The sequence below is a fragment of the Salvelinus alpinus genome, chromosome 8 (genome assembly GCF_045679555.1).
Source record: "Salvelinus alpinus chromosome 8, SLU_Salpinus.1, whole genome shotgun sequence".
NCBI classification, from domain to species: domain Eukaryota; kingdom Metazoa; phylum Chordata; class Actinopteri; order Salmoniformes; family Salmonidae; genus Salvelinus; species Salvelinus alpinus.
In genome coordinates this window covers 46,376,895-46,401,392 of record NC_092093.1, presented here as the reverse complement: position 1 = coordinate 46,401,392, position 24,498 = coordinate 46,376,895, and the positions used below count along the sequence as shown (strand labels likewise).

The following is a 24,498-nucleotide window of genomic DNA, read 5'->3' as shown; positions in this document are numbered from 1 at the left end:
GCAGGCAGGAACACACAGTGACAGAGATATATAGTGAGAGAGCAAGAGGTAGAGAGAGAGAGGTAGAGAGAGAGAGGTAGAGAGGTAGAGAGGTAGAGAGAGATAGAGAGGTAGAGAGAGAGAGAGAGAGAGAGAGAGAGAGAGAGAGAGAGAGAGAGAGAGAGAGAGAGAGAGAGAGAGAGAGAGAGAGAGAGAGAGAGAGAGAGAGAGACTAACCAAAAAGCTAACCTCTCAGATACCAGTCCTATAGAGAGACAGAGGGAGAAGCAGCAGTTACATTCATACCTTCAACTTTCGAACCCAGAGGACAGAGAACAGTCAGGAACAAGGGATTGAGAGCAGTTTACCCCTGTGAGTACGTGGAGTGTTTAACATGAAGGGAAATCATGTGGATTCATTTTTGGTGAAGATGGAATTGAGCATGTATAAGTTTGTTTGTTTGTGTGCATGTGGGCATGGGTGTGTGCATGGGTGTGTGCATGTGGGCATGGGTGTGTGCATATGGACAGGGGTGTGTGTATGTGAGCATGGGTGTGTGCATGTGGGCATGGATGTGTGCATGTGGGCATGGGTGTGTGCATATGGGCAGGGGTGTGTGCATGTGGGCAGGGGTGTGTGCATGTGGGCAGGGGTGTGGGCAGGGGTGTGTACATGTGGGCAGGGGTGTGTGCATGTGGGCAGGGGTGTGGGCAGGGGTGTGTGCATGTGGGCAGGGGTGTGTGCATGTGGGCAGGGGTGTGTGCATGTGGGCAGGGGTGTGTACATGTGGGCAGGGGTGTGTGTATATGGACAGGGGTGTGTACATGTGGGCAGGGGTGTGTACATGTGGGCAGGGGTGTGTGCATGTGGGCAGGGGTGTGTACATGTGGGCAGGGGTGTGTGCATGTGGGCAGGGGTGTGTGCATGTGGGCAGGGGTGTGTGCATGTGGGCAGGGGTGTGTGCATGTGGGCAGGGGTGTGTGCATGTGGGCAGGGGTGTGTGCATGTGGGCAGGGGTGTGTGCATGTGGGCAGGGGTGTGTGCATGTGGACAGGGGTGTGTGCATGTGGACAGGGGTGTGTGCATGTGGACAGGGGTGTGTGCATGTGGACAGGGGTGTGTGCATGTGGACAGGGGTGGGTGCATGTGGACAGGGGTGTGTGCATGTGGACAGGGGTGTGTGCATGTGGACAGGGGTGGGTGCATGTGGACAGGAGTGTGTTTGTTTGTTCTCTAGATACGGTTTCTGCACGGACAGTTATAAGGACAGTTATAAGGACAGTTATAAGGACAGTTATAAGGACAGTTATAAGGTCATGTCTAATTACATTACAGAAAGACATTTCTTCTGAGTGGGCTGCTTGGTTTGCTAGGTTCTAACTTCTTTGGTGAACTACGGATAAACACTTTCAATCCATTCTTCCCTATAAAGGTATTTTCCTGACAGAGGCCTCTCTCTCCTCCTCTTTCCCTGTGAATCACAAGGCACTGATTCTTCTATAGGTTCTACAGTGAATCACAAGGCCCTGATTCTTCTATAGGTTCTACGGTGAATCACAAGGCCCTGATTCTTCTATAGACTCTACTGTGTGAATCACAAGGCCCTGATTCTTCTATAGGTTCTACGGTGAATCACAAGGCCCTGATTCTTCTATAGGTTCTACAGTGAATCACAAGGCCCTGATTCTTCTATAGATTCTGCTGTGTGAATCACAAGTCCCTTGGTCTGTTTATGTATCTGTATTTGTGTCAGAGGCGTTCAGTGCCCTCCCACTCACCCAGTGGCACATTTAGAACAGGCAGCTGTTACAGAACAGCTCAGTGAGTGTATTACGGTGTAATGATTACTGACAGAGAAATGATAACTATTGTCATGTGGTCCTGTGTGGTTCAGTTGATAAGAGCATGGAGCTAGAAACGCCAAACAATACTGTTGTGGGTTTCATTCCCACTGGATTTGATGGCTGCTCAGGCCACTAATGCTCCTGAAGACAGACTGCTCCTTCTTGACTTCCTGACTTCCTGTTTCTCTGTGTTTTTATGTGCTGAATACTGCACCTCAGCTTTTAGCCTCCAAAATATACATACAGTTGAAGTCGGAAGTTTACATGCACTTAGGTCGGACTCATTAAAACTCGTTTTTCAACCACTCCACAAATTTCTTGTTCACAAACTATAGTTTTGGCAAGTCGATTAGGACATCTGCTTTGAGCATGACAATTTTTCCAACAATTGTTAACACACAGATAATTTCACTCAGGAAGGAGACACGTTCTGTCTCCTAGAGATGAACCTACTTTGTTGCGAAAAGTGCAAATCAATCCCTGAACAACAGCAAAGGACCTTGTGAAGATGCTGGAGGAAACAGGTACAAAAGTATCTATATCCACAGTTAAACGAGTCCTATATCGGAAATCGGATTGGAAAGTTGCCGCGGTCGTCCCCCTCTTCAAAGGGGGGTGACACTCTAGACCCAAACTGTTACAGACCTATATCCATCCTGCCCTGCCTTTTTAAAGTCTTCGAAAGCCAAGTTTTTAAACAGATCACTGACCATTTCGAATCCCACCGTACCTTCTCCGCTGTGCAATCTGGTTTCCGAGCTGGTCACGGGTGCACCTCAGCCACGCTCAAGGTACTAAACGATATCATAACCGCCATCGATAAAAGACAGTACTGTGCAGCCATCTTCATCGACCTGGCCAAGGCTTTCGACTCTGTCAACCACCATATTCTTATCGGCAGACTCAACAGCCTTGGTTTCTCAAATGACTGCCTTGCCTGGTTCACCTACTACTTCTCAGATAGAGTTCAGTTTGTCAAATCGGAGGGCCTGTTGTCCGGACCTCTGGCAGTCTCTATGGGGGTACCACAGGGTTCAATTCTCAGGCCGACTCTTTTCTCTGAATACATCAACGATGTCGCTCTTGCTGCGGGTGATTCTTTGATCATCTCTACGCAAACGACACCATTCTGTATACATCTGGCCCTTCTTTGGACACTGTGTTAACTAACCTCCAAACGAGCTTCAATGCCATACAACACTCCTTCCGTGGCCTCCAACTGATCTTAAACACTAGTAAAACCAAATGCATGCTTTTCAACCGTTCGCTGCCCGCACCCGCCTGCCTGACTAGCATCACTACCCTGGAGTGGAGACTTATATTTCCCTCACTAACTTTAAACATCAGCTATCTGTGCAGCTAACCAGTCGCTGTAAATAGTCCATCTGTAAATAGCCCACTCAATCTACCTACCTCATCCCCATATTGTTTTTATTTACTTTCTGCTCTTTTGCACACCAGTATCTCTACTTGCACGTCATCATCTGCTCATTTTTCACTCCACTGTTAATTTGCTAAACTGTAATTACTTCGCTACTATGGCCTATTTATTGCCTACCTCCTCACTCCATTTGCACACACTGTATATAGACTTTCTTTTTTTCTATTGTGTTATTGACTGTACGTTTGTTTATTCCATGTGTAACTCTGTGTTGTTGTTTGTGTCGCACTGCTTTGCTTTATCTTGGCCAGGTCGCAGTTGAAAGTGAGAACTTCTTCAAAACCTACCTGGTTGAATAAAGGTGAAATAAATAAATAACCTGAAATGCTGCTCAGCAAGTAAGAAGCCACTGCTCCAAAACCACCATAAAAAAGCCAGACTACGGTTTGCAACTACACATGGGGACAGAGATCATACTTTTTGGAGAAATGTCCTCTGGTCTGATGAAACAAAAATATAACTTTTTGGCCATAATGACCATCGTTATGTTTAAAGGAAAAAGGGGGAGGCTTGCAAGCCGAAGAACACCATCCCAACCGTGAAGCACAGGGGTGGCAGCATCATGTTGTGGGGGTGCTTTGCTGCAAGAGGGACTAGTGCACTTCACAAAATAGATGGCATCATGAGGACGGAAAATGTTGTGGATATATTGAAGCAACATCTCAAGACATCAGTCAGGAAGGTAAAGCTTGGTCAAAATTGTGTCTTCCAAATGGACAATGACCCCAAGCATACTTCCAAAGTTGTGGCAAATTGGCTTAAGGACTACAAAGTCAAGGTATTGGAGTGGCCATCACAAAGCCCTGACCTCAATCCCATAGAACATTTATAGGCAGAACTGAAAAAGCGTGTGCAAGCAAGGAGGCCTACAAACCTGACTTAGTTACACCAGCTCTGTCAGGAGGAATGGGTCAAAATTCACCGAACTTATTGTGGGAAGCTTGTGGAAGGCTACCCAAAACGTTTGACCCAAGTTAAACAATTTAAAGGCAATGCCACCAAATAATAATTGAGTGTATGTAAACTTCTGACCCACTGGGAATGTGATGAAAGAAATAAAAGCTGAAATAAATCATTCTCTCTACTATAATTCTGATATTTCACATTCTTAAAATAAAGTGGTGACCCTAACTGACCTAAAACAGGGCATTTGTACTTGGATTAAATGTCAGGAATTGTAAAACAAACTGAGTTTAAATGTATTTGGCTAAGGTGTATGTAAACTTCCGACTTCAACTGTACATGTAATAAAACTCAAATAGTTGACATATATAATGAGGGCCTATAGTTGTTCACTGTAGTTTCAGAACAGGTGCTGATCTCTATTCAGATGTTATTATGATGGTCTGATCTCTATTCAGATGTTATTATGATGGTCTGATCTCTATTCAGATGTTATTATGATGGTCTGATACTCTATTCAGATGTTATTATGATGGTCTGATCTCTATTCAGATGTTATTATGATGGTCTGATGCTCTATTCAGATGTTATTATGATGGTCTGATGCTCTATTCAGATGTTATTATGATGGTCTGATCTCTATTCAGATGTTATTATGATGGTCTGATCTCTATTCAGATGTTATTATGATGGTCTGATCTCTATTCAGATGTTATTATGATGGTCTGGTGCTCTACTCAGATGTTATTATGATGGTCTGATGCTCTATTCAGATGTTATTATGATGGTCTGATGCTCTATTCAGATGTTATTATGATGGTCTGATGCTCTATTCAGATGTTATTATGATGGTCTGATCTCTATTCAGATGTTATTATGATGGTCTGATCTCTATTCAGATGTTATTATGATGGTCTGGTGCTCTACTCAGATGTTATTATGATGGTCTGATCTCTATTCAGATGTTATTATGATGGTCTGATCTCTATTCAGATGTTATTATGATGGTCTAGTCTCTATTCAGATGTTATTATGATGGTCTGATGCTCTACTCAGATGTTATTATGATGGTCTGATCTCTATTCAGATGTTATTATGATGGTCTGATACTCTATTCAGATGTTATTATGATGGTCTGATCTCTATTCAGATGTTATTATGATGGTCTGATGCTCTATTCAGATGTTATTATGATGGTCTGATGCTCTATTCAGATGTTATTATGATGGTCTGATCTCTATTCAGATGTTATTATGATGGTCTGATCTCTATTCAGATGTTATTATGATGGTCTGATGCTCTATGTTATTATGATGGTCTGATCTCTATTCAGATGTTATTATGATGGTCTGATGCTCTATTCAGATGTTATTATGATGGTCTGATCTATATTCAGATGTTATTATGATGGTCTGATGCTCTATTCAGATGTTATTATGATGGTCTGATGCTCTATTCAGATGTTATTATGATGGTCTGATGCTCTATTCAGATGTTATTATGATGGTCTGATCTCTATTCAGATGTTATTATGATGGTCTGATCTCTATTCAGATGTTATTATGATGGTCTGATCTCTATTCAGATGTTATTATGATGGTCTGATCTCTATTCAGATGTTATTATGATGGTCTGATGTTCTATTCAGATGTTATTATGATGGTCTGATCTCTATTCAGATGTTATTATGATGGTCTGATCTCTATTCAGATGTTATTATGATGGTCTGATGCTCTATTCAGATGTTATTATGATGGTCTGATGCTCTATTCAGATGTTATTATGATGGTCTGATGCTCTATTCAGATGTTATTATGATGGTCTGATCTCTATTTAGATGTTATTATGATGGTCTGATGCTCTATTCAGATGTTATTATGATGGTCTGATCTCTATTCAGATGTTATTATGATGGTCTGATGCTCTATTCAGATGTTATTATGATGGTCTGATGCTCTATTCAGATGTTATTATGATGGTCTGATGCTCTATTCAGATGTTATGATGATGGTCTGATGCTCTATTCAGATGTTATTATGATGGTCTGATGCTCTATTCAGATGTTATTATGATGGTCTGATGCTCTATTCAGATGTTATTATGATGTCTGATGCTCTATTCAGATGTTATTATGATGGTCTGATGCTCTATTCAGATGTTATTATGATGGTCTGATGCTCTATGTTATTATGATGGTCTGATGCTCTATTCAGATGTTATTATGATGGTCTGATGCTCTATTCAGATGTTATTATGATGGTCTGATGCTCTATTCAGATGTTATTATGATGGTCTGATGCTCTATTCAGATGTTATTATGATGGTCTGATGCTCTATTCAGATGTTATTATGATGGTCTGATGCTCTATTCAGATGTTATTATGATGGTCTGATGCTCTATTCAGATGTTATTATGATGGTCTGATGCTCTACTCAGATGTTATTATGATGGTCTGATGCTCTATTCAGATGTTATTATGATGGTCTGATGCTCTATTCAGATGTTATTATGATGGTCTGATGCTCTATTCAGATGTTATTATGATGGTCTGATGCTCTATTCAGATGTTATTATGATGGTCTGATGCTCTATTCAGATGTTATTATGATGGTCTGATGCTCTACTCAGATGTTATTATGATGGTCTGATGCTCTACTCAGATGTTATTATGATGGTCTGATGCTCTATGTTATTATGATGGTCTGATGCTCTATGTTATTATGATGGTCTGATGCTCTATGTTATTATGATGGTCTGATGCTCTACTCAGATGTTATTATGATGGTCAGATGCTCTATTCAGATGTTATTATGATGGTCTGATGCTCTACTCAGATGTTATTATGATGGTCTAAATCAAATCAAATTGTATTGGTCACATACACATATTTAGCAGATATTATTGGTCACATACACATATTTAACAGATGTTAATGCTTGTGTTTCTAGCTCCAAAAGTCCAGTAGTATCTAACAATTCACAACAATACAATCAAATCTAAAAATAAAAGGATGGAATTAAGAAATATATAAGTATTAGGAAGAGCAATGTTGGGTTGGCATAGACTAAAATACAGTAGAATAGAATACAGTATGAACATATGAAATGAGTAAAAGAATATGTAAACATTATTAAAGTGGCCAGTGATTCCATGTCTAGTGGCAGCAGCCTCTAAGGTGCAGGGTTGGGTAACAGGGTGGTAGCCGGGTAGTGATGGCTATATAACAGTCTGATGGCCTTGAGATAGAAACTGTTTTTCAGTCTCTCGGTTCCATCTTTGATGCACCTGTACTGACCTCACCTTCTGCATGTTTGCAGGGGGAACAGGCCGTGACTCGGGTCATGATGTCCTTAAAATGTTTTTGGCCTTCCTGTGACATCGGGTGCTGTAGGTGTCCTGGAGGGCAGGTAGTTTGCCCCCGGTGATGCGTTGGTAAGACCTCACCACCCTCTGGAGAGCCTTGCGGTTGATGACGGTGCAGTTGGCATACCAGGCGGTGAGACAGCCCGACAGGATGCTCTCAATTGTTCATCTGTAAAAGTTTGTGAGGGTCTTAGGTGACAAGCCAAATTTCTTCAGCCTCCTGAGGTTGAAGAGGCTCTATTGCACCTTCTTCACCACACTGTCTGTGTGGGTGGACCATTTCAGATTGTCAGTGATGTGTACGCAGAGGAACTTGAAGCTATCCACCTTCTCCACTACTGTCCCGTCAATGTGGATCAGGGGGTGCTCCATCTGCTGTTTCCTGAGGTCCACAATTATCTCCTTTGTTTTGTTGACGTTGAGTGAGAGGTTATTTTCCTGGCACCACTCCGCCAGGGCCCTCACCTCCTCCCTGTAGGCCGTCTCACCATTGTTGGTAATCAGGCCCACTACTTTTGTGTTGTCTGCAAACTTGATGATTGAGTTGGAGGCGTGCATGGCCACACCGTCATGGGTGAACAGGAACTACAGGGGGGGGGGGCTGAGAACGCACCCTTGTGGGGCCCCAGTGTTAAGGGTTAGTGAAGTGGAGATGTTGTTTCCTACCTTCACCACCTGGGGCGGCCCGTCAGAAATTCCAGGACCCAGTTGCACACGGCGGGGTTCAGACCCTGGGCCCTGAGCTTAATGTTGAGCTTGGAGAGTACTATGGTGTTGAAGGCTGAGCTATAGTCAATGAACAGCATTCTTACATAGGTTTTCCTCTTGTCCAGATGGGATAGGGCAGTGTGCAGTGCGATGGCAATTGCATCATCTGTGGATCTTTTGGGGCGGTAAGAAAATTGAAGTGGGTCTATGGTGTCAGGTAAGGTAGAAGTGATATGATCCTTAACTAGCCTCTCAAAGCACTTCATGATGACAGAAGTGAGTGCTACGGTGCAATAGTAATTTACTTCAGTTACTTTTGCTTTCTTGGGTACAGGAACAATGGTGGACATCTTGAAGCAAGTGGGGACAGCAGACTGGGATAGATTTAATATGTCCATAAACACTCCAGCCAGGTGGTCTGCGCATGTTCTAAGGACGCAGCTAGGGATACCATCTGGGCCGGCAGCCTTGAGAGGGTTAACACGCTTAAATATCTTACTCACGTCGGCCATGGAAAATGAGATCCCACAGTCCTTGGGAGAGGGCCGCGTTGCTGGCACAGTGTTATCCTCAAAGCGGGCGGAGGTGTTGAGCTTGTCCAGAAGCAAGACGTTGGTGTCCGCGACGTGGCTGGTTTTCCCTTTGTAATCCGTGATTGTCTGCAGACCCTGCCATATACATCTCGTGTCTGAGCCATTGAATTGTGACTCCACTTTGTCTCTGTACTGACGTTTTGCCTGTTTGATTGCCTTACGGAGGGGAATAACTACACTATTTGTATTCAACCATATTCCCAGTCACCTTTCCATGGTCAAATGCGGTGGTTTGTGCTTTCAGTTTTGCCCAAATGCTACCATTTATCCATAGTTTCTGGTTTGGGTAGGTTTTAGTAGTCACCGTGGGAACAACATCCACTATACACTTCCTGATGAACTCAGTCACCGTGTCTGTGAACACGTCCATGTTATTCTCAGAGGCTACCCAAACATATCTGTCAGCGTGATCAAAACAATCTTGAACTATGGATTTCGATTGGTCAGACCAGCGTTGAATAGACCTTAGCACGGGTACTTCCTGTTTGAGTTTCTGCCTATAGGAAGGGAGGAGCAAAATGGAGTCATGATCTGATTTGCTAAAGAGAGGGCGAGGAAGGGCCTTGTAAGCATCTCAAAAAGGTGAGTAGCAGTGGTCTAGTGGTTTCCCTAAGCGAGTACTACAATCAATGTGTTGATAGAACTTCAGTAGCATTTCCTCAAATTAGCTTTGTTAAAATCCCCAGCTACAATAAATGCTGCCTCAGGATATGTGGTTTCCAGTTTGCATAAAGTCCAGTGTAGTTCCTTGAGGGCCGTCGTGGTATCTGCTTGAGGGGGAATATACACGGCTGTGAATATAACCAAAGAGAATTCTCTTGGTTGTCATATTGACCTGACATAATGATCATTTTCCTGCAGGCTCAAGATCCATCCTCTCCAACCAAGAGAGGAGGGAAACCATCCAAGGTAGGCAGAGGAAACTGGAGTCCTATTGTGTTCATAAACTCCCAGAGTTGGCATGGCAAGGTGCAAGGTGTGTTTTACAAGGATTGTTTGTTTGGCTTGCAGTTAACGGTGTGTTGTTGTGGATGTTGTTCTTGTTATTGCTCTTGTTCAGAGGATAACATGGCAATATAACCATACCAATACAAACATTGAAAAATGTGGACATGTCTGCTTTCACCGAGGACTGTGACTTATGGCATTGATTGTTTTGGAGTTCAGAAAACACATTGTTCTGGAGTTGAGCTTATAGAATATTTTGAGTTCAGCAAACATAATTTTTGGAGTTGAGCTTATAGAATGGGCAGCAGGTAGCCTAGCGGTTAAGGGTCAGTAAACTAAAGGTTGCTGGTTCGAATCCCCTAGGGGACAAATCTGTCGATGTGGCCTTGATTGCTCCTGTAAGTCGCTCTGGATAAGAGCGTCTGCTAAATGAGTAAAATGTAGAATGCAACTTGGTTTGTGGAAGGCTGTTTGCAACCTGACCAATGGTAATGTATGGCTCAAATCCCTTCAAGCACGGCTGTCCTCTCTGCGCATGGTTTTCTTTGGATTGGTACTTACCTCAATGGAGACAATGACAAAAATATCCCCTTTTGCTTTCCATCTAAGATGGCGGAGGTTAGCCAACAGAGGAAAGATGGTCTTCTTCAACCTGGTCCATCCAGACTTCACCCAGAGGCAGGACCCAATGTGAGAACATCCACCCAGCCATCCATCGCCTCTCCCACTCTTCCTTCCAAAGAGGCACTGTCAGCATTGTACCAACAGCGACAGAAAGTTGAGCTGCGGAGGCTCCTGAAGCACACCCACCCGGAGCTGAGGAGCCTGGAAAGCCTGGACGGGGTGGTGGATCAGGAGCTGGCTGAGGTGCTGCGTTTAGAAACCCAGCCGATAGCTGACGAGACTGGATACGAGGGAGAGGTCCTGTCCAGGCGGTTGTTATTTGAGAACTGTGTACAGAGCAATACTGTGCATCCCCACACTTCTAAAATGCACATCACGGAGGGGGCCGGGGTTGGAGTTGGGGCTGGAGTTGGGGAAGGGGTTTGGGGAGATGTGAAGAGAACATCAGCCTTGTTTGAACAGCCATGGTATAACCAGAACCTTCAGGAGGAGAGGGTTAAGGAAACCACGGACCAGGTGGAGAGGACTGATGCTGCTCATGGGGAACTTACTGAGTGTGAGGAGCAGGAGATTGTCAGGTTGGACGTCCAGTCTGCTAGGAGGCTGTTTGAGAGCCAGCAAGTCGACACCCCGAGGGCCAGCCAGGAGGACGTGATCCTGAACAAGGTTATCGTGTCGGAGGACGAGAGGGGAGCTGTTCAGAAGAGAAAACAAGTGTTTGAGACAAGAAGCAGTAAGACAGTTCAGAGAGCGATCAAAAGCCAAATTTGTTTTAAAAATCTTGACGTGAGTTCTCAGTCTGAGGGAGAAGCTCTGGGTGTCGGTGTTAATAGTGCAGATACCGAGCCTGAGGTTAACAAAGTCCAGCCACAGCATGCAGGGGTCTCCACAGTCAAACAAGTCTTTCAGAGAAAGTCACAGTGTGTTTCAAACGCAGATGTTGATGTTGAAACTAGTCCAAGAACTCCAAAGTATCAGTCTGCAGACGTTAGCCAGACTTCTCTACTTGAAAACCAAGCAATAACTAAAAGTCGAAAACCATCACATCTGCAGGAACCAAAGCCCCAGAACACTAGTTCACTCCCAGGCGACCTAACTCCTGACAGAAGGGTCCAGGAGGACATGTTAGAGTTAGTGGCTAACGTAAGGAACAGAGCTCAGTTGTTTGAGTCCACTCTGTTCGACCTGATCAACCACCATAACAGAGAGGAGATAGAGATGGTGGCAGAGAGCATCAACGAGACATTGAACTCTCTCTATCACTTCAACGCCATCCACTCCCACGGATCCATCATCAAGGCTAGCGAGACAGGAAGTGGTCAAAAGGCTAGGTACAGGCTGACCCCCGGTCTGAGACCAGAGATAGAACAGGAAAAGGTGACTGAGGGCAGGGTTAAGAATTTTATACTCCAGCTGTTACCCCGGGCAACCCTTAAGCCTCAGGTAGTTTACCTGAAGGAGGACGCGAAGAGGAACGTGGAGGTCACCATGGTGATAGTACCTTTCCATCAGGTACGTCTGGCTTCAAACCAAGATAAAGAGTTCAGAACAGCTAACGTTGTCCAGCTCATTGAGGACATCCTCAGTCAGGACAGCTCTCTGAGGAAAGGAGTTATTATACAGGAGGACGGTCAGGGACAGACTGAGGTCACCGTTTACTCCCTGTACAATGATTCTGAAGGAGAGGTGGAGAGGTACTACCCCCCGCAGGAACAGAGGACGGAGACCAACGTCCTAGACATTACTGCGGGGGATGAGATTAAAACTGAGACTGGTGAAGTAAGGAGAAGCGATGTGAAGTCAACCATCAGCTCTCTCTTGGCCACCAGTCAGGACCACTCAGCCCCAGCCACTTACAAACCTGAGGTCAATGTCACAGGGAATGTCAAGTTATTTAGGAGCTGCATTGAAAAGGGAGATCTGGAGTATCTGAAAACACTGCAGGTCCAGTCAGAGAAGGAACTCCAGACTGATGTTGTAACAGGTGTCTCCACGGAGCCAAAGATACATAATCAACAACAACAACCAGAGGATCAGGTGGAGCAGAATGATCCGGAGATAGTGCTGAAGAACATCTTCTTAGCCAACCAGAGCTGTGCCCAACAGAAAGAGACTAAGGCAGAGAAGACCTCTAAAGCAATAGTACAGGTCCAGCACACCTCTGTGGAGAAGAACGAGACGTGCTCTGATTCTGATATAAAGAGCTCCACATCCCAGACATCCACAGAGCAGCACCAGGAGGAGGAGGAGGAGGTAGTGGGAGGGCATGTACAGGCAGCGCTCCATTCTCTGGAGAACACTAGTGGCGTTAATGTCAGCCGAGGAGACTTCGAGGCTGCCATGATCTGCAGGAAATCTCCAGAATCTCAGAAAGGAAGCCATAAGAAGAAGACTGATGTGAGGTATGCTCCCCAACACAGTGAAGTAAAGACTGGGTCTCTGACTGACGCTCAACAAGCCCCTTCAGTAGTGATGAGTGAAGGACAAGCCATCTCCGTGAAGAGCAGTGACACTGTAGTAGATGTCCAGCAGACCTCTGTGCAGAAGGAAGAGACCAGCTGTAATTCTGTTATAAAGACCTCCACATCCCACTCCTCTATCACCTCAGAACATGAACCTGCACCCTGCTGCCACAAGACCGAAGAGGCTAGCTGTGCTGCTACGTCTTCTGAAGAACTACAAAATGCAGAAGCCTGGAGTGTGGAGGTCCAAGAGGGCACTGAGGTGGTCCAGAGAGGACACTTAAAAGCTGCCATGAAGTCTTTACAGAGTGCTACAACAGAGGAGGAGGAGGAAGAGGAGAAGGAGGAGGTACTGAGAGGTAGTGTACAGGCAGCGCTCCATTCTTTGGAGAAGACTAGCGGCGTTAACGTCAGCCAAGGAGACTACAAGGCTGCCATGATATACAGGAACTCTGGGAAATCTACATTTCAAAGCCATAAGAAGAAGACTGATGTGAGGTATGCTCCCCAACACAGTGAAGTAAAGACTGGGTCTCTGACTGAAGCTCAACCGTTCTCTTCAGTAGCGATGAGTGAAGGAGAACAGGTGGCCACCAAGGAGCTGAGAGTAGCAACTGCAAAACCCCCCAGCCCAGACCAAACCACAAATAAACTAGCTACAGCCTCCACTTTGAAACATGAATCTCAGACTGGCTCTCAATCTCCAGCTCCCTCAAAGAAAAAGAAAAGACCTGTTGGCCCAAAACCAGGTCTTCTGCCGAAACCAGCAGTTCCTCCTAAACCAGGTCTTCTGCCTAAATCACAAGTTCCTCCTAAACCAGGTCAGATGACAGGAAGCACAGCTAGTCAGTCAACAGAGACAGAGGTACATATCAGTGAAAGCCACACCATTTCTATAAGAACTACTAGTAGTATTTCTAGTATTGCTAGTACTGATAGTACTCAACTGAAAGAGTCAACCAAAAGTCAACCGAAAGAATCAACCAAATGTCAACCAAAAGAATCAACTAAACGTCAACAGAAAGAATCAACAAAAACTCAATCAAAGGAATCAACTAAAAGTCAACCAAAAGAATCAACTAAACATCAACAGAAAGAATCAACCAAAACTCAATCAAAAGAGTCAACCAAAACTCAATCAAAGGAATCAACTAAAAGTCAATCAAAAGAAGAGCAACCTCCCCAACCATTCACTATCAAACCAATGTCCTACGCAGATGCCCTTTGCAGAGGCTTACAACAGACAGATAGTGTTACAGAGGCACAACAGAGTAGGTACGTATCTGAGAGGCCAGCTTGGAGCTCAGTAGGAACAGCTGATACTGGGGCTGCCGAGGCCACCCAACACACTGGTGATGCAACCCCACTCAATGAGGAAATTACATTAAACCAGGAAGGTCAAGGGTCTGAGGTCATCCCTCAGAGACAGACTAGTTTTACCTCTGTTCCAGTGGAGGAGAGCAACACTAAGTCACCACAGGAGAGGACTCCTACAGAGCAGAGCCAGGGAGCAGGACCCAAGGGGGCCCTAGAGGACAAAGAGGAGAAGGTCAATGAGGACTTCATCGGGTTTCAAGCAGCACTTCAGAACTTTGGAGGGAAGAGCAAAACCCCTGTGAAACCTAAACGAGTGAAGAGGACCCAGAGTGAAGAGAACCAGAAACACACCTCTCTCACAGTTACACACACTGCTGTGGGACAGCAAGCCAGCGACCCTTCACAGCCTCAACCATGCAGTAAACCAGAGAACAACATCCAGGAAGAAGAGAAGGAAAACACAGTGGTGATGAGGGAGAAGAAAGTGGAGATGAAAGCAGAGACGGAGGATGAGCGTGGCCAGAGGCTGTCGGTCCACATGGATAAGATCATGAGGGGTAACGTGACCATGGCCATGGAGATCTTTGACAACCTGAGGAAGCAGGAGGAGCTGAAAGAGATCTTGACCTGGGTGGAGGAGGTGGAGGAAGACACCAGCCAGGTGGACGTCAGGGCCCTCAGGAACATCTTTGAGAACGTACCTGACTGGGTCGTTGCCCCGAGAGACAAGAGACAACGTAAACAACAACCACAAACCAAGGTGGAACAGAAGATCTCAGAAGTGAAGAGATCAGAGACGCCGAAAGATGATACCGAGACCTCAATGTCCTCCATGGCTCTTGTGTTCGGAAATCTGGAGAAAGCAAGTGAGGAGATCATGAACCTGAAGGAGCAGACGTTAGCCAGACTGATGGACATAGAAGTGACCATTAAGAAGGTTTTGTACTCTGTGTCCACTCTGAAGTCAGACTCTGACATCGCTGGTCTGTCTGGCCTGTTTAAGGAGTCCCTAAAGGGGACAGCAGCCCAGACCCAAGGCTCCACTAGCATCATCAGCACTATCAGTACCGGCTCCTGTAGCAGAGCTAAGACGGCCCAGGGAAAGGACAGCCCTACCACTAAGATACAAAGAGACCCAGGTCTGCCAGCTGATGAGGGACCAGTCATTAAGTCCCAGAGCAGTCCTCCATCCTCCATCTCCATCCAGTCTGCAGCCAGGCAGGAGTCAGAAGACAGACAACAGGAGTCTGCAGACAGACAGAAGGGTTCTGCAGCCAGACAGAAGTCCTCCCTGCAGCCTCCACTGTGCGCAGCCTGTCAGCTCAGCCCGAAGTGTCGCCCTTCCGGTAGCCCTTGTAGCAGAAGCCCTCTCAATCAGGAACGTCAGGTCAGCGTACTCGAAGTGAAGACAGCCCCAGAGGGGAGTGAGGTCGTCGGCACTAAGACAGTCAGAGAGAACTAGGAGACGACAGATCAGTTTGGCAACAAGGTCCTCCTCCACCAAGACCTCCACTGTGGTGACTCAGCAGACACCAGCACCTCTCCTAGGGGTCAGGTAGTGACCCCGAGTCCAACCATGTATTGGGTAGTGACATACCCAGAGGTCAAGGTCATCTTGCCTATCAACAAACCTTCACCGCCGTTTTAAAATGGTGCTTGCAACAGCAAGGGTAGTGGGTTCGATTCCCGCTGGGGCCACCCATGCAAAAATGACTGCACTCATGACTGTAAGTCGCCTTTGGCTAAATGGCATATCTTAGAAACTGTTTGATTGAATGAGAAAAGGCACTTCAGGTAAAAAAATATATAAAATGACAGTCAGGAAGACAAGATTTTTTAAAGTCTGTGATTTCATGAAACATTTTGGATAGAATTGTAATAAAATGTTGTTGGTATATTCTCTTGTTCCGCTGCCTATTATCTGTCCTGCTTATCAACAACAAACTGGAGAGATACACACACACACACACACACACACACACACACACACACACACACACACACACACACACACACACACACACACACACACACACACACACACACACACACACACACACACACACACACACACACACACACACACACACACACACACACACACACACACACACCTCTCCCCCCTCTCCTACAACTGCAATGACAGTCAGATCTCTTTCTTTCCTCTTTCCAAATATCACAAAAACATGAGATGAAATTCATTGGATATTCATTGTTTTCAGTCATTAAACATGAGCCTTTCTCTAGTCCACATTACAGCTGTTTGCCATGTAATAACTTATACAGTTGAATTCTGAACTTTACATACACCTTAGCCAAATACATTTAAACTCAGTTTTTCACAATTCCTGACATTTAATCCCAGTAACAATTTCCTGTTTTAGGTCAATTAGGATCACCACTTTATTTTAAAAATGTGAAATGTCAAAATAATAGTAGAGAGAATGATTTATTTCAGCTTTTATTTCTTTCATCACATTCCCAGTGGGTCAGAAGTTTACATACACTCAATTAGTATTTGGTAGAATTGCCTTTAAATTGTTTAATTGGTCAAACGTTTCGGGTAGCCTTCCACAAGCTTCCCACAATAAGTTGGGTGAATTTTGGCCCATTCCTCCTGACAGAGCTGGTGTAACTGAGTCAGGTTTGTAGGCCTCCTTGCTCGCACACACTTTTTCAGTTCTGCCTACAAATGTTCCATAGGCTGGAGATCAGGGCTTTGTGATGGCCACTCCAATACCTTGACTTTGTTGTCATTGGCCATTTTGACACAATTTTAGAAGTATGCTTGGGTTCATTGTTTATTTGGTAGACCCATTTGCGACCAAGCTTTAACTTCCTGACTGATGTCTTGAGAAGTTGCTTCAATATATCCACATACTTTTCTTCCCTCATTATGCCATCTATTTTTTAAAGCTCAGGTGAGACAATGAGATCTGCTCGACAGTGTTAACCAATAAAACTTATCGATCATCCATTTTAATTATTCACCAAATCCTTGATGAATGTAAATTCACAAAGTCACTTGTCAATTGGGAATCAAACTCTTATTAAAATTATGTTTACCGTAAAACTTTGAACGAAGAGTCTCAAATAGCCGCCGCTTGTGTCTGTAACATTAATTATGTGAGAAATTGGGATGGAAATGTATTTATGCGCAAATATTGACATAATAACCATAATGCAGAAGTCAAGGTGGAGTTTATGAGATTAGATTATTAGATTAAATACATGATGATAAACTTCACAGGGTGGTGAAAGTGCACAGTGATGAGCTTGATGCTCCTTTCTAATAAATATTGAGGGTCTTATTCTGGTGACATGATGATCCATGCTTGGCTGCAGTTTGACAAATACAAATAATATTGCTCTTATCCGTAATAATCTCAACGTAGGTTGCCTGTCTGCACTGTATGTGTGAGCTGTTGGCTGGAGGCACCAGACCAGAGTGGGCACATTTGCTGTATAAACGCAAACGTTTTTGTAATAAATCCATAAGTACAGTTAAAAAATGCAATGGAAACCCATTTATTAACTTGTATTTTTCATTCGGTACCTGGGAATTCAACAGCAAACGGTATTTTTATATGCACTACATCATCACGCACAGTCTTTAATCTGCAAAAATTCAGTCTGATGAAACTTCTCTGGCGGGAAAATGTGCATATTGTTTTATGCAGACATTAGAATATTTGCACGAAAATCTGTCTCCAATGGAAGCCTAGCTACAGAGTGTCAATGACAACACAGAGCAGGAAATGAAGACATTTATTACAATCCTGGACGTGAATGCTGGAATTAAACAATTAACTACGCAAATGAGCAAAAGATGTATGCATTAAGGAAGTAGGCGCAGTGGGTCTGCTGTTGTAGCATGAGCAGCTATGCCCGGGAGTTCTACTGTGTAGTCCACTACCAGCAGCTGTTCAGCAGGAAAGGGAACTATGACGAGGGCTTTGGCCACAACCAACACGAAGACCGCTGGCTGCAGAGAACCAATGAGACGCCGGGGTCTAACTGGACCTACTTCACATAGACCTCCTTTATTGGTGAGTTTAGTGACCACGCAACACAGACACGTGCATATATAAAGTGTTTTTATAGCATTTTCATTTCATTAAAGTAATGTAGTAACTGTATAACGTATGGACAATTGAGTTTTTATAGAAAACTAGTAAAACTGTGATGTTTTGTGTGTCCTCAGCTGACATGAAGGTGACCATGACAACACTGGATCACATCTTTAGAGTCACCTGGGTTATGCACCTTGTACATACTGTATAGACTTGTGTTTAAGTCACTTGACTATAATCAGCATCAGAATCCACTTTATAGAAGGAATTACAGACAAATATTATGAATGATTACTGAGACAAACGGATGATCCCAAACAGGATTCTCATTTCATCTTTTCCATATCAGCAAAATGACTCTGATTTCACCTTTTTCTCTACATCAAATCAAAAGTTTATTGGTCTGTAGCTGTAACTGTAGCTCCAACAGCCTACTGTAGCTCCAACAGCCCGCTCCAACAGTCTACTGTAGCTCCAACAGCCCGCTCCAACAGTCTACTGTAGCTCCAACAGCCTACTGTAGCTCCAACAGCCCGCTCCAACAGTCTACTGTAGCTCCAACAGCCTGCTCCAACAGTCTACTGTAGCTCCAACAACCCGCTCCAACAGTCTACAGCAGCTCCAACAGTCTACTGTAGCTCCAACAGTCTACTGTAGCTCCAACAGTCTACTGCAGCTCCAACAGCCCGCTCCAACAGTCTACTGTAGCTCCAACAGCCTACTGTAGCTCCAACAGCCTACTGTAGCTCCAACAGCCCGCTCCAACAGTCTACTGTAGCTCCAACATTCTGCTCCAACAGTCTACTGTAGCTCCAACAATCTACTGTAGCTCCAACAGTCTACTGTAGCTCCAACAGTCTACAGTAGCTCCAACAGTCTAATGTAGCTCCAACAGTCTACTGTAGCTCCAACAGTCTACTGTAGCTCCAACAGTCTACTGTAGCTCCAACAGTCTACTGTAGCTCCAACAGCCCGCTCCAACAGTCTACAGTAGCTCCAACAGCCCGCTCCAACAGTCTACAGTAGCTCCAACAGCCCGCTCCAACAATCTACTGTAGCTCCAACAGTCTACTGTAGCTCCAACAGTCTACTGTAGCTCCAACAGTCTACTGTAGTTCCAACAATCTACTGCAGCTCCAACAGTCTACTCCAACAGTCTGCTACAACATTCTGCTCCAACAGTTTACTGTAGCTCCAACAGTCTACTGTAGCTCCAACAGCCTACTGTAGCTCCAACAGTCTACTGCAGCTCCAACAGTCTACTGTAGCTCCAACATTCTGCTCCAACAGTTTACTGTAGCTCCAACAGTCTACTGTAGCTCCAACAGCCTACTGTAGCTCCAACAGCCTACTGTAGCTCCAACAGTCTACTGTAGCTCCAACAGTCTACTGTAGCTCCAACAGCCTACTGTAGCTCCAACAGTCTACTGCAGCTCCAACAGTCTACTGTAGCTCCAACATTCTGCTCCAACAGTTTACTGTAGCTCCAACAGTCTACTGTAGCTCCAACAGCCTACTGTAGCTCCAACAGTCTACTGTAGCTCCAACAGTCTACTGTAGCTCCAACAGTCTACTGTAGCTCCAACAATCTACTGCAGCTCCAACAGTCTACTGTAGCTCCAACAGTCTACTGTAGCTCCAACAGTCTACTGCAGCTCCAACAGTCTACTGTAGCTCCAACAATCTACTGCAGCTCCAACAGTCTACTGTAGCTCCAACAGCCTACTGTAGCTCCAACATTCTGCTCCAACAATCTACTGTAGCTCCAACAGTCTACTGTAGCTCCAACATTCTGCTCCAACAGTCTAATGTAGCTCCAACAGTCTACTGTAGCTCCAACAGTCTACTGCAGCTCCAACAGTCTACTGCAGCTCCAACAGTCTACTGTAGCTCCAACATTCTGCTCCAACAGTCTACTGTAGCTCCAACAGTCTACTGTAGCTCCAACAGTCTACTGCAGCTCCAACAGTCTACTGTAGCTCCAACAGTCTCCTGTAGCTCCAACAGTCTACTGTAGCTCCAACAGTCTACTGTAGCTCCAACAGTCTACTGTAGTTCCAACAGTCTCCTGTAGCTCCAACAGTCTACTGTAGCTCCAACAGTCTCCTGTAGCTCCAACAGTCTACTGTAGCTCCAACATTCTGCTCCAACAGTCTACTGTAGCTCCAACAGTCTACTGCAGCTCCAACAGTCTACTGTAGCTCCAACAGTCTACTGTAGCTCCAACAGTCTCCTGTAGCTCCAACAGTCTCCTGTAGCTCCAACAGTCTACTGTAGCTCCAACAGTCTACTGCAGCTCCAACAGTCTACTGTAGCTCCAACAGTCTCCTGGAGCTCCAACAGTCTACTGTAGCTCCAACAGTCTCCTGTAGCTCCAACAGTCTACTGTAGCTCCAACAGTCTCCTGTAGCGCCAACATTCTGCTCCAACAGTCTCCTGTAGCTCCAACAGTCTACTGTAGCTCCAACATTCTGCTCCAACAGTCTACTGTAGCTCCAACAGTCTACTGCAGCTCCAACAGTCTACTGTAGCTCCAACAGTCTCCTGCAGCTCCAACAGTCTACTGCAGCTCCAACAGTCTACTGTAGCTCCAACAGTCTACTGTAGCTTCAACAGTCTACTGTAGCTCCAACAGTCTACTGCATCTCCAACAGCCTACTGCATCTCCAACAACCCGCTTCAGAAGTCTACTGTAGATTCAACAGTCTGCTCCAACAGTCTACTGTAGCTTCAACAGTCTACTGTAGCTCCAACAGTCTGCTCAGACAGTCTACTGTAGATTCAACAGTCTGCTTCAACAGTCTATTGTAGCTCAAACAGTCTACTGTAGATTCAACAGTCTGCTCCAACAGTCTACTGTAGCTCAAACAGTTTACTGTAGCTTCAACAGTCTACTGCATCTCCAACAGTCTCCTGTAGCTCCAACAGTCTACTGTTGCTCCAACAGTCTACTGTAGCTCCAACAGTCTGCTCCAACAGTCTACTGTAGCTCCAACAGTCTACTGTAGCTCCAACAGTCTGCTCCAACAGTCTACTGTAGCTTCAACAGTCTACTGTAGCTCCAACAGTCTACTGCATCTCCAACAGCCTACACCAACAGTCTGCTCCAACATTCTGCTCCAACAGTCTACTGTAGCTCCAACAGTCTACTGTAGCTCCAACAGTCTGCTGTAGCTCCAACAGTCTACTGCATCTCAAACAGTCTGCTCCAACAGTCTACTGTAGCTCCAACAGTCTACTGTAGCTCCAACAGTCTGCTCTAACAGTCTACTGTAGCTTCAACAGTCTACTGTAGCTCCAACAGTCTACTGCATCTCCAACAGCCTACTCCAACAGTCTGCTCCAACATTCTGCTTCAACAGTCTACTGTAGCTTCAACAGTCTACTGTAGCTCCAGCAGTCTACTGTAGCTCCAACAATGCAGCAATATCTAGCAATACAATAACAATACACACATCATCCAAACGTTAAAAAAACATACAAAATGTATTTGGAACTGAAGCAGTGATTTATACAAACATATATTTACCATTTGTATTTTTCTTTAGAAATGTTCACCTATATCAAAATGTTTTTTTGTGATATAAATAATGCATTTTATCATTCAATTTATACAAAATAAAGTAGTTTTGTTTACAAAACGTCTCTCAAACAATGTAGTAGAGATCTGAATAACAATCACATGTTTTGATTGGCCACTTCGTATATCTACTTGATGTTGATCAGAACAATCACATACTCCATGTAAAGCTCAAGATAATATAAAACAGTGATAATCGTTTACATTTTTGTGATCATTGTTTCTTCTGTCTTATCTTGTATCGTCTTCTTCCAACGTCTATCTTCTACATGACTAGGTCCATTTTCAAGATTCAACTTCTCGGGAGTTCTAGAATCAAAAACAACATAAATACACATTTTAAATACATTATTACAGTGGAAATGCTAAATCTTGATATCAACACAGTTGAAATTACGACAATATAAGCACGCTGAACCAGACTGCTTTCACAGAGGTCTCAAAAACATAACATCCTTCTATCCATTCGCTCTCTCATCCATCCATCCATCCATCCGTCCCCCTCCCCATCCCTCCAGAATGATACTCACACTGTGTCCTTCTCCTGGGGTTCAGTGTGGTCTTGTAGCTCAGTGTTGAGTGTCTCAGGCAGCATGAAGCAGAGGCCCCCACCCAGGAAGGGCAGGATGCCATAGATCAACATAGGGATGGAATAGTGATACACCTCCAGCAGTCTAATCAGGGGGGCAAGGATGCCAGCCACACGGGCACACATGGAGTTCAGACCCACTCCGTTCTGTCTGCAAGACAACACACAGAACAGGAAGTTCAGACCCACTCCGTTCTGTCTGCAAGACAACACACAGAACAGGAAGTTCAGACCCACTCCGTTCTGTCTGCAAGACAACACACAGATCAGGAAGTTCAGACCCACTCCGTTCTGTCTACAAGACAACACACAGATCAGGAAGTTCAGACCCACTCCGTTCTGTCTGCAAGACAACACACAGAACAGGAAGTTCAGACCCACTCCGTTCTGTCTGCAAGACAACACACAGAACAGGAAGTTCAGACCCACTCCGTTCTGTCTGCAAGACAACACACAGAACAGGAAGTTCAGACCCACTCCGTTCTGTCTGCAAGACAACACACAGAACAGGAAGTTCAGACCCACTCCGTTCTGTCTGCAAGACAACACACAGAACAGGAAGTTCAGACCCACTCCGTTCTGTCTGCAAGACAACACACAGAACAGGAAGTTCAGACCCACTCCGTTCTGTCTGCAAGACAACACACAGAACAGGAAGTTCAGACCCACTCCGTTCTGTCTGCAAGACAACACACAGAACAGGAAGTTCAGACCCACTCCGTTCTGTCTGCAAGACAACACACAGAACAGGAAGTTCAGACCCACTCCGTTCTGTCTGCAAGACAACACACAGAACAGGAAGTTCAGACCCACTCCGTTCTGTCTGCAAGACAACACACAGAACAGGAAGTTCAGACCCACTCCGTTCTGTCTGCAAGACAACACACAGAACAGGAAGTTCAGACCCACTCCGTTCTGTCTGCAAGACAACACACAGAACAGGAAGTTCAGACCCACTCCGTTCTGTCTGCAAGACAACACACAGAAAAGGAAGTTCAGACCCACTCCGTTCTGTCTACAAGACAACACACAGAACAGGAAGTTCAGACCCAATCCGTTCTGTCTGCAAGACAACACACAGAACAGGAAGTTCAGACCCACTCCGTTCTGTCTGCAAGACAACACACATAACAGGAAGTTCAGACCCACTCCGTTCTGTCTGCAAGACAACACACAGAACAAGAAGTTCAGACCCACTCCGTTCTGTCTGCAAGACAACACACAGAACAGGAAGTTCAGACCCACTCCGTTCTGTCTGCAAGACAACACACAGATCAGGAAGTTCAGACCCACTCCGTTCTGTCTACAAGACAACACACAGATCAGAAAGTTCAGACCCACTCCGTTCTGTCTGCAAGACAACACACAGAACAGGAAGTTCAGACCCACTCCGTTCTGTCTGCAAGTGAACACACAGAACAGGAAGTTCAGACCCACTCTGTTCTGTCTGCAAGACAACACACAGAACAGGAAGTTCAGACCCACTCCGTTCTGTCTGCAAGACAACACACAGAACAGGAAGTTCAGACCCACTCCGTTCTGTCTGCAAGACAACACACAGAACAGGAAGTTCAGACCCACTCCGTTCTGTCTACAAGACAACACACAGAACAGGAAGTTCAGACCCACTCCGTTCTGTCTGCAAGACAACACACAGATCAGGAAGTTCAGACCCACTCCGTTCTGTCTGCAAGAAAACCCACAGAACAGGAAGTTCAGACCCACTCTGTTCTGTCTGCAAGACAACACACAGAACAGGAAGTTCAGACCCACTCCGTTCTGTCTGCAAGACGACACACAGATCAGGAAGTTCAGACCCACTCCGTTCTGTCTGCAAGAAAACCCACAGAACAGGAAGTTCAGACCCACTCCGTTCTGTCTGCAAGACAACACACAGAACAGGAAGTTCAGACCCACTCCGTTCTGTCTGCAAGACAACACACAGAACAGGAAGTTCAGACCCACTCCGTTCTGTCTGCAAGACAACACACAGAACAGGAAGTTCAGACCCACTCCGTTCTGTCTGCAAGACAACACACAGAACAGGAAGTTCAGACCCACTCCGTTCTGTCT

The 24,498-nt window shown here is 45.1% G+C and overlaps 2 protein-coding genes across 2 annotated transcripts in view; one reads left to right on the top strand and one right to left on the bottom strand.

Annotated features, from left to right (window-relative positions):
• Positions 1-228: 228 nt before the first annotated feature.
• On the top strand, positions 229-16,083 carry LOC139583225 (xin actin-binding repeat-containing protein 1-like). The gene is made up of 3 exons (XM_071414068.1): positions 229-351; positions 9,694-9,741; positions 10,390-16,083. The coding sequence occupies exon 3, from the start codon at positions 10,390-10,392 to the stop codon at positions 15,643-15,645; it is 5,256 nt and encodes a 1,751-aa protein (XP_071270169.1). The 5' UTR covers positions 229-351; positions 9,694-9,741; the 3' UTR covers positions 15,646-16,083.
• A 4,271-nt stretch (positions 16,084-20,354) lies between these two features.
• The window catches only part of LOC139582378 (solute carrier family 22 member 13-like), a 63,424-nt gene continuing 59,280 nt past the window's right edge, over positions 20,355-24,498 (bottom strand). The window contains exons 4-5 of the mRNA XM_071412345.1: positions 22,367-22,576; positions 20,355-22,145 (exon numbers count right to left, since the gene is read on the bottom strand). Of these exons, the coding sequence (XP_071268446.1) occupies positions 22,037-22,145; positions 22,367-22,576 (319 nt within the window). The 3' untranslated portion in view covers positions 20,355-22,036. The remainder of the gene's footprint in view (positions 22,146-22,366; positions 22,577-24,498) is intronic.